Here is a 10769-nt window from a genome sequence, read left to right as displayed (position 1 = left end):
GGGGGGTTTTTTGAAATTTTTTCTTAAATTTATAGAGAATGATGAGGCGTCGTTGAGAAATTCCCCATTCAAGGGGTTTTTTTTTTTCCATTATAAAACAAATGTAGATATTAATCATATATTATTTTTAGACCCCGCGTTCAAGACCACATAAATTTTTCAGGAGAAGGGCAGTGGCGGATCGATAAATTTTTTTTACAGATGTCAAATATAAAATATATAAAACTAAATATTAAAAAATAATAAATATAGTTTTAAGAAATATTGCATGAAAAAAATATATATCTTTTTAAATTATAATTGTTCGTACCGTTGTTCATATTTTGAAATGATGCATAACGATATCATTAGATTACGTTTTTCTTTCTCATTCAAACTGTTAATGTTTTCAAAAAGAAATGTAAAATATTTTTTAAATATTTTAATGATATATATATATATATTTTTTATTTGGAATTCAAGTTTATAATATTGAAAAATGTACTATGTAGGAGCAAAGGATGACCTTTACTTATTTACTAAAATATAAAAATATATAAAACTTATCAAAAGTATGAATTTTCTGATTCAACTATCTTACCTTTCAAAATTTTGATTTCATTATGCAATTTTTCAATTTATTTGATTTGAATAAGTTAACGGCAACTTGACTTCAAACTTTAAGCAAATAACTTAAATAAACGAATTTATAATTGTGAGAATTAAATGAAGTATACTAATTAAATATGTAAAGATAAATAATACATTTAAATTTTGAAGCCAAAATACCATCGGTTGATTCAAATCAGACAAATTAAAATATCAGATAATAAAATCAAAATTTTGAAAAATTGGGTAGCAGAATTAAAATAGCCAATAGTTCAGATAATTTCTGTGCATTTTTACCTTATTAAAATAGAATATGATTAATTACTCAATAACATAAAGTTAACTACTAAATAAACTCTATTTATAGAGATGTGGGGGTGATTTTAATTTTTAAGGCAGAGTTGGTAGGGTCAATTGACCCAACTCCAAACCATATGGATCCCCCAATGGGGAAGGGTACTTAATATTATTATATAGTTGATAGTTGATTACTTTTTAAGTGAAATGCTAAGTCTCAATTCAGCAAAGAGTTTTAAGAATTACAACCCTCCCCTCCTCTTGGGGTTTAAAAATTCAAAATAAATTTTAGTTTAAAAAGAACATGATCTGATAAGTGAGAGAAAATAAGCTTTCAGATAGGCTGTTTTTAAGATCTACAACCTAAAATGTGTTGTGGATGTAGTATTGCTCATTATTTAAATAGGAAATTTCGTATGCTTTCTTCTCAAACTATGGGGCACGCGATAGTTTTATCCTCAAACTTTTATTTGTTGCAATTTCTGATTCGAACTATTAGAATTGCTGTTATCAAGTTTCATGATCCAATTTGGTTGACTAAATATTAACGTGCCGTTAATACAAAATTGATGTGGTATCTTAATTTTATTGGAATATTACCAATTATAGTACTGTTACGTTCCTTCCATATCACCGATATATCAACATTTAGTTAAAGAAATTGGATTATAAAACTTGATTGTAATTTTTTTAGATTTTGAGTTAGAAATTTCAATAAATTAAAGTTTGAATACAAAATGTGCAAATTACCTATTTAAATATGAACATATGAAATGAAAATCTACTATTTTGAAAATTATTATAAAAAATTGTTTTGTTTTTTTGTTGTCTCAAATAAAAGACTTGAGGTTGAGGTAATACAATTTCAAAATGTAAACGTAATTACCAAAATCATATTAACTATCAAATTCAACTAATTCTGTAATCACTAAATCTATGTTTAGATGTCGAAATAAGTTATTCAATGATAATTTATTGGATATAAAAAAAATTTTAATTGAAAATAAAATGTTTAAATTTTGTTTCCTAGCAACTCTTGAAATTCATGCTTTAATAGAATAAAATATTTTCTCGACGAGATAGTTAATTTTATTTTAGAAAAATAAATCAAAAGATAAAAACTGTATTATAATTTAGACAATTAATCACACTCGTATATTATTTACTAAATATAATTAATTTTTAAAATAAATTAAAAAGGTATGACGAAGAAAACATTGATGCATTCGAGCAGAGCCAAAGTTTAGATATTATAATGACATTATATACATAACGCAATTTAAGATCTTATTTTGGAATTGCTTGATCCATAATTAGGAGCATAAGGAAACTAACCACTATTTAAATATTGAGAAAGAAAGAAAAAAAAAAAAACAAAAAAAAGGAAAAAGGATTTGCTAATATAAACCTCAAATTTCACCCTCAATGCAACTTTGTCATTGATCACACTCAAGTGTAGAATCATTTTCTCCCCTCCTCCTCAAGTTGAAACTATTTACAATCCCAAATACATTATAAATAAATATCATATCATTGTCCTTTAATGGTGTAGTATAATTCCGTATGATCAACACCCAAAAATAGTATAAGCATTACAATCTAACATCGCATTATATATAATAGTGAGAGTAGTAATAATAATTATAATAATAATCATATCATTAATACTTATTAGAGCAATTAATAAGAAAAAAATTTTAAAAAATTTAATTTCAAATGAGCTCGATCAGGTTACCGTTACTCCCGAAGGGCGTGCCCGTCGTGGGGCCCACCATGCAGGCCCACGACTTCTCTGGGGAGCGCGTAAACGGATTCCCGGAATGCCCCTGCCCTGCGACGCTCTTCCCAAAATACCCCTGCCCCTCCCCTGCTTCTTCTTCCTCCTCGAACACCACCCACTCCTTCGTCACCACCGTCCGCGACCTCGCACCCCCGCCATTGCCGCCCCTCTCCTCCTCTTCCACGTCGATTCCCTTTCCTTCTCCTCTTCCTCCTCCGGCGCTGNAATACCCCTGCCCCTCCCCTGCTTCTTCTTCCTCCTCGAACACCACCCACTCCTTCGTCACCACCGTCCGCGACCTCGCACCCCCGCCATTGCCGCCCCTCTCCTCCTCTTCCACGTCGATTCCCTTTCCTTCTCCTCTTCCTCCTCCGGCGCCGGCGCCGGCGCTGACGACGACGATGGCCTTCTCCGGCGATGGAGCGCCCTCCACGACGAGCCTCTCGAGGTCCCTGATGTCCTCCTCGGGGATGGTCTCCACGGCGGGGAAATCCGTGGCGTTGAGGACCCCCAGGGATCGGCACAGGTCGAAGTAGGAGGATAAGAGCGAGCTCTGCGCCGTCGCCTTCCGCACGATCCTGATCCCGATCAACCCTCGCCTCCGCCGCCGCCGCCGCCGCCGCTGCAGCGCCTCTTCGGCCTCGCCTAATCCTCGCGGGGGATGATCCGAGGAGGAGGAGGAGGAGGAGGAGGAGGAGGAGGAGAGGATCCCCACGAGGAATCGGGCGATCCCGTCGCAGATCTCGCTGTAGACCTCGAAGATCTCGACGGCGACGCAGTCCATGGCCTCGAGGACGAGCCCCACCTCCATCCCGTCGGCGTAGGGCCGGATCTGCATCAGGAGGTCGAGGAGGATCTGGAGCTTCTGGATGCGGTCGAGGAGCGCGTCGTCGCCGTCGCCGTCGCCGTCGCCGTCGCCGTCGTTGGGATTAGGGTTAGGGTGGGGTTGGTCGAGGTGGGCGGCGAAGAGGGAGCGGTGGTCGAGGAAGGCGAAGTAGGCGCGGACGAAGGCGGAGAAGGGGGCGGACATGGCGCGGGGGTGGGCGGAGCGGTCGCGGAAGTCGGAGAGGTCGAAGGGGAGGCGGCCGAGGCTGGCGCGCGGCGGGGCGGCGTCGGAGCGGAGGAGGAGGCCGTGGGCGAGCATGAGGGCCTTCAGCGCCACCGCCCAGCACCGCGTCCGCCCCGCGCGCCGCGACACCGCGCGCATCAGCGGCCGCAGGAACGCTGGCGACGCCCGCGCCCACGCGAACACCCGCGCCGCGCTCGCGTAGTCCACCGCGCCCTCGTCGTGGCTCGTCGCCCGGATCACCGCCGCCTCCATCTCCGCGTCGCGCGCCGGGCCCCCGGCCACGCGCGCCAGGCAGAGGCTCCGCTTGTCCTTCACCGCCGCCGCCGCCCGCCGCCACCACTGCCGCGGCGACGTCATCGTCGTCCTCCTAATAAGGTAAGGGACAAGTATGGGGTCTTTCATTCATCATCTCGCATTTGCTTGTGGGGATCACCATTGCGGAGGAGGGTGTGAGGAGAGAGAGGGAACATCTGGGGGAACGTGAGGGGCACGAACGAAGAAGCAGGTGAGGACGAGGGGGGAGGGAAGGGAATGGGAATGGCAATGGGAGAGAGAAGAGTACTAGTTGTTTTGGTTGGTTGGAAACTCTGGGGGGAAAGGAGGCCAGGTCAAATTGGTTTAATTTATATCTCTAATCCTTTTTTATTTCTTTTTTTTTTTTTTTAATTCTCTTCATATTGTTGATTTTTTTTTTTTTTTTTTTGGGGGACTTAAATTTGTGGCATTGTGAATAATAATAATATTATTATTAATATTAATTATACTCACGAACTCTTTTTACGTGCGCATGTAAAACTTGGACGGCGAGGATCTGTCCAATCAAATATTCACGCGATTAATCTGGTGAGGGGCTCCGTACAGCTGTGAAACTCGCTAATCTCCATCAAGCATTCGTACGTAGGTATGATATTTATTCGTGGTATAACTTTATTTTATTATTTTATTATGCATTCAAAGTTAGTGAACTTTAACATTTGTATTTTCTCCTTGAGTATTATTCGTATTATTATTACCACTATATATATATATATATGTACCAATTAATTGACACTTAAAACTCTACTAAATTAAGCAATTCTTGTCGTGCTCTTCGTTTTATTTTTTTTTTTAACAATAATTATGAATGGACAACAAGCGCAACAAACTCGGATGGAAAATAAAATCAAATTGTAATTAATCTGTAGGGCATCTAATTTTTCCCTTAATATTCTAGGTGAGCTATAGTAGAAGAGGGCCAATTGGAGGAAAATAAAGAAAAGGGCTTGCTTTTATTAATATTTTGAGTCCATTAAAGCTGCAATTTGCTCATTGGTTTTGTAGGATATATCCATTATTTTTGCTTCTTATACCATATTCTCTTCATTGTATATGTTGCTTTTCCTTCTCGGGAACTAACCTTGCTCCAAGAACAAATCAAACTTCAACGCTCATGCATCCAACTTGGCTAATTTGAGACATGTATTATTCTGTCGTGGATTACTTTATTTAGTAGTGTTAATAATAATACATCACGAAATGTAGGAGTCGCACCTTCTCAAACAAATGAAATGCAAAACCTTCGATCAGATGTAACTCGTCAGCCCATTTATTAGAAATAGAGTTTCTGATCCTTACATTTTCAATTATAATACTACTTAATTCTCATGATTAGATATAACTTGTAATTCCAGTCATTAGTATTAGAGTATATGAATTTTATGTTTTCAATCATAATTGGGACGTCACATAACTACATCCGGTGATATTATGTATCATCGTAATTCAAGAGATGGATCATCTTGAACAGATATATTAGTTAATTACATATTTTTTGAAAGTAGGAAGATAAAGCAAATATGTTTTTGAGATTCTAAAATCACAATTTCGTGTAAAGAATTTGCCTACATAGAATAATCCGCCAATAAACCCACACAGATTTATGGGTTTATTATTCTTTAAGCAGAGTCTAACGCAACAAATTCGATCAATAAAAAAATTGCATGTAGTTTAACAACTTTGTTAACGCGTCCTAAATATAATATAAGTTTTAGTATAAAATTCATTAAAAGTTGTTCTCTCCTGTATCTCCATTTGGAACCTAAAAATTGAAGCTCATAAACCTGGCACTATAACAATTAATTAAGAAGCCCTTTTCCAACTTAGAACTCATAATATCGTAATGTGCTTGATTATGATTAGTTATCTCCTTTTGCCAAATTAAGGGGGTGTTTGGTCTAGCTATTCAAAAGTGATTCTGAGCCCAAAATCACTTTTGAGCTCAGTAGAGTATTTGGGAATGATATTATGAAAATCTGATTCTACTTTTTAGAATCAGAAAACTAATTTTGAAGGTTCCAAAATCAGAATCAGAAAAAAGCTGCTTCTCCAAAACTGATTTTGATTTTGAACTCAAACTTCTAATTTTCATTTTTATTTTAGATTCAAAGTATAAATTTAATATTAAATTTAAATTTTGAAATTTTAAATTCATATTTGAATTTTTAAATCTCAACTTTTCAAATTTAAAATTNTCTCTCTCTCTCTCTCTCTCTCTCTCTCTCTCTCTCTCTCTCTCTATATATATATATATATATATATATATATATATATATATATCTTTGCTCACGTAGGAAATGTAAGCAAGAGGATAACACGGTTTCATGTGCAAGTTGTATGTTTATTTTTTTTCCACAACAGCTGGACCCTATCACTCCTTCAAAGCCCAACATATTCCACTTCCAACTCCTATATATATGCCCTAGCCTACATGCACATTTTCACCGACAAAATTTATTTTGCTTAAAGCTGATCAATATATAGCTAGCTACGATGGCTTCTATATTGAAACTTCTAGCTCTTTTCTGCTTTACCTGTTTGATGTTGTGTTGTTGTGCAGTGGCCAATTATGATCCTAATGATTGTAATCAATCAATAGGGAATAGATTTGAAGCATGGATGGCTAAGTATAATCGCACTTACCGCGACGAAGGTGAGAAGTGGCGCCGTTTTGAGATATTCAAGGAGAACGTCGGCTTCATTGACGCGTTCAACCAGGGAGGAGCGCAATCGTACACTCTCGCTGTGAACCAGTTTGCTGATCTGACCAACAAGGAGTTCGTGGCTACTTACACTGGGGCTAAGCCTTCGAACAGCTCGAGGCCGTCGCCACCATCACCACCACCGATGAGGTATGCGAGTCCGAGGGGCCCCCCTCCGAGTATCGATTGGAGGGAAAGAGGTGCAGTAACTGATGTGAAGTACCAAGGCCCTTGCGGTAATTACTACATTAATTTTCTCTATCATCAGAAGCCTTAAAGTAATTAGCTCTCAAGAAAAAAAAAATCACTACATGAGCTACATTTTTGAGTGGTTTATGTTTTTTATAGATTCTATATATCATGCAATGTCAACGTACACTACATGAGCTACATTTTTGAGTAGTTTATGTAAAGGTATCCACCTTTTTAGATTATTTTAAATAACTCTTTGACTTGTCATCTTTTTCATATAAGCTCCTCAATATTGAATTTGTTTATTATAAAACTCTTGAGCATCTTTATCTTTATCATAAATTTTGGCTTCTATTCTTTGAGTACACTCCTTTTTCCTTTAAATTTGATATACATATGAAGTTCTTGAATAAGAGAATCTGAACGTTATATTTACAATGATAATTAATGAGTATTCTCTGATTTATATAAAGTTGTTGAGGGACTTTACAATTAATAGAGTAATTGAACACTAGCTCAGAGCTTACATAAAAAGATGAAAACTTAGAAACTTTTGGAAAAAACCTAAAATTTGAGAACCTCACTGAAAAATACGCTTTATTTTTACTGCAAGGGGAATTAGTAGACAACCCCAACAAATGTTTTGACTTGGTGCAAGGCAACAATTTTTCCTTTCATTACCAAATTTTAAAATATCGGTTAATTTAGACGTCTACATCCAATTATGTAACAAATAATTGCGTAGAAAATGCAAAATGCTTCGTATATTTTTTAGAAATAAACTCAACTAGAAATATGAAGCAACTAGACTTTAAACTAAGGACATACGTACCTCAGGTGCCAATTAATTATCAAGCCTTAGTCGACTGCGCTAGATACCGTCAATAGAAGATGAAAAATGCTTTTGCATTTGACTTACAAATGTTTTGGCCATTTGTGTTGCGTCTTTAAAAGAGGCACAAGCTATATGTTTGTATATATTGATGCATGATAGATGCAATTTTTTCAGCTTGATTATAACTAGATGGCCTAGCTATAGCTTTCATTTTCCTCATAATTTACACAACAACTCTTCTTATTATTTCTTGATCTACAAAACAGGATCATGCTGGGCATTTGCTACGGTAGCCGCAATCGAAGGGATATTCAAAATTAAGAAGAAACAGTTGATTTCTCTGTCAGAACAAGAACTCGTCGATTGTGTTGCCGCGAATTTCGGATGTGGTGGTGGTTTCTTAGACAGAGCTTACAACTTCGTCGTACTAAACCAAGGCCTCAATACCGAGCACATGTATCCCTACACAGCAGTGCAGAGCCCTTGTGACTTCAATAAGATGGCTTATAAATCAGCTTCGGTGAGTAATTTCCACTATGTTCCTAAAAACGACGAGAGAGCACTCAAAAAAGCGGTGGCGAACCAACCAGTATCGGTTTACGTCGAAGCAGTCGGATCATTCTTCCAATTCTATAGCGGAGGCGTGTTCAAGGGGCCGTGCGGGACCGCCCACAATCATGCTATAGCAATTGTCGGATACGGGGAGGACAATACCGGAACCAAGTATTGGATTGGAAAAAATTCTTGGGGTAGTGACTGGGGAGATCATGGATATATCCTTCTGGAAAGGGACATTCAAGCCAAAGAAGGACTATGCGGTCTAGCCATGGATGCAGTTTATCCCATTATTGTTTGAGAATATTGTCACCCTGCCAATTAATTCACATGTGCTTTGTGTTTTTGTATCTGTTTTATGAATAAATGTGTGGTATGCATATTTATATTTTATGCTGTTGAATAAGGTTACAGTAACTATGGTGTAAGGTTTGCTGAGACGGAGGAGCTGTTCTGTACGTAACGTTGTGGTGTTTGCTAGGACAAGATGAAAAGCAAGTAATGAATTATTTAAAAAGATCTTTTAATGTGCTCAATTTAGCATTTGAGCTTTCCAAAAAGCGTGACTCAATTAAGTTGGGCTAAATCTAGTTGAGTTTGGCAATTACTGTAATCGGTGCAAAAAATCTTTAAACGATCATAATTTTTACGCCTGAGTGTTCATTTTCAACGTGCAATCCTAATGAAAAATACATTTCAAGATTTACGCATAAAATTTGGGGTCTAAATTCAACTGATTAGCCCATATTTTTGTACTTTTAGGTTACTTTAAAAAATTTTAGATTTTTTTTTTTTTTATTTGGAATTTGGTTTTTTTGTTATTTATGATTATGGGTGTCAATGAGCCGAACACGAGCGAGTTGGGCTGACTCGTGTTTGGCTCATTTAATAAACGAGTCGAACACGAGTCGGCTCGTTTATCGTTTCATAAGCGAGGCGACCCCAGCTCGCTCGTGTTCGGCTCATTGAGACCCCTACTTTAGGTTGTGGAAATGGAGATTTGAGTTTGGAATCTTATGCAACCAACGAAATGTATTATACAAAAGATCGATTTAATCAGAGACTGTTCAAAATAATTTGCACAGTTTGCATAGAACGATCGGTTTGATCGGCCCATTAGGCCACAGTTGTTGGGCCTAGTATTCTCTTCTTCAAGGAATTAATGGGCTTTCTCATGCACAAACTCGATGTTTACAAGTCCACAAGGCCCAAAATCACATCATGGGGGCCTAACCCAAAAATTTGGCCCCATGACAACATAACATCCCCTCCCTTTGGGATTCCTTTTCGGAAGGTATTGATGATCTTTGTTGCAAATGATTCTTCATTCATGCATAGATATTCAATATTTTGACCAAAGAAGATCAAAAAGTCAATTACAAATCATTACTAGATGAAGATAAATAAAGGACAAATACTCAAGTACATATTAATAGAAACCACCGTATAACTCTAATTTAGAATTTCAGAATTTCTGATTCTGCTACAAAAATAAACTATTGAAAAGACTTCAGTTTAGTACTTCTCCTCATTAAACTTCTAAAACAATGTTTCATTAGATAGTGGTAAATCGTGCAACATGGCAGTTAAAATGTCCTTGGGTCGTGTTTCTTGCGTTCCTAGCAATAATAATTTGTACTCTTCGTGTCACATACATGACAGCTATGCGATTTTTTCATTTCGGCCGTATAAGCATATTCTTTTCCTTTTCCTTTTATTTTTCCCATCTTTTTCGATTTTGTAGTAAACCTTATTACTGGTAATGTATCTATATTAATTTTCAGCCTAGTTTAAACTCAAATACAGCTCGAATTTCGATTTCATAGTCAGCATCCAACTCCGTTGCGTGTTGAATATTGAAAGATCAAATCAGTATTTTCTGATAGCTTAATAAGTTTTAAAAGATAAACAGTTATTTCACATTTTATTTAATATATAGTTGTGAGATGCGATAAAAAATGTTGAATATAAATAATTAAATCCTTTTTTTAATTGTTTAAGCTTTTGAAAGTATGCGATTATTTTGTATTTTCTGATGGCCTACTCAAAGTTACTCTTTTTTTTTTTCTTTTTTTTTTTGTGCAGGAGGGCCCAATGCCATAGAAAACTTAATATTCCTACCCAGGTTCGTTCAATTTCCCTACAACCCCATTTATTCAATCTTTGTGCAATTCACTTTCTTTTACCTATAAAAACAAAAAGATGAAAAGGGACTGCAAAAAGAAATGTCCAAAGGCTGAATAAATACATCCAAGCCAAAGAGACAAACTCTCGCTGCCATTTTTCTCTGAACGCGCTGCAAATGCCAAGAGAAATTATTGAGTGGACCACGGTCTATTAATCCGGACACTTCAGAACTGAAAAATAGCTGAGCTAAAATTAAATTTTACACCATTTTGGTTCGATAACAATCTACAAGACACAGTACCCGCATGG

The 10769-nt window shown here is 37.2% G+C and overlaps 2 protein-coding genes across 2 annotated transcripts; one reads left to right on the top strand and one right to left on the bottom strand.

The window, feature by feature from the left end:
* On the bottom strand, positions 2262–4315 carry LOC109726304 (putative clathrin assembly protein At1g25240). The gene is made up of 2 exons (XM_020255840.1): positions 3035–4315; positions 2262–2878 (listed from the first exon to the last, which is right to left on the bottom strand). The coding sequence occupies exons 1-2, from the start codon at positions 4134–4136 to the stop codon at positions 2598–2600; spliced, it is 1383 nt and encodes a 460-aa protein (XP_020111429.1). The 5' UTR covers positions 4137–4315; the 3' UTR covers positions 2262–2597.
* LOC109706725 (ervatamin-B-like) lies at positions 6513–8893 on the top strand. Its single transcript, XM_020227698.1, has 2 exons — positions 6513–6987; positions 8045–8893. Exons 1-2 carry the CDS (start codon positions 6543–6545, stop codon positions 8632–8634), a joined length of 1035 nt encoding a protein of 344 aa, XP_020083287.1. The 5' UTR covers positions 6513–6542; the 3' UTR covers positions 8635–8893.

Source organism: Ananas comosus, linkage group 2 (assembly GCF_001540865.1).
Source record: "Ananas comosus cultivar F153 linkage group 2, ASM154086v1, whole genome shotgun sequence".
In the NCBI taxonomy this organism is placed as follows: Eukaryota; Viridiplantae; Streptophyta; class Magnoliopsida; order Poales; family Bromeliaceae; genus Ananas; species Ananas comosus.
The sequence above is the reverse complement of the archived record's forward strand: the minus strand, read 5'-3'. Positions and strand labels throughout refer to the sequence as shown.

What these genes read in the sequence shown, in the direction of transcription:
- LOC109726304 (XM_020255840.1), bottom strand. Translation starts at nt 4,136, where the DNA reads ATGAAAGACCCCATACTTGTCCCTTACCTTATTAGGAGGACGACGATG.
- LOC109706725 (XM_020227698.1), top strand. Translation starts at nt 6,543, where the DNA reads ATGGCTTCTATATTGAAACTTCTAGCTCTTTTCTGCTTTACCTGTTTG. An exon ending in GAAGTACCAAGGCCCTTGCG is followed by an intron (nt 6,988 to 8,044) that starts GTAATTACTACA and finishes TCTACAAAACAG; the next exon opens with GATCATGCTGGGCATTTGCT.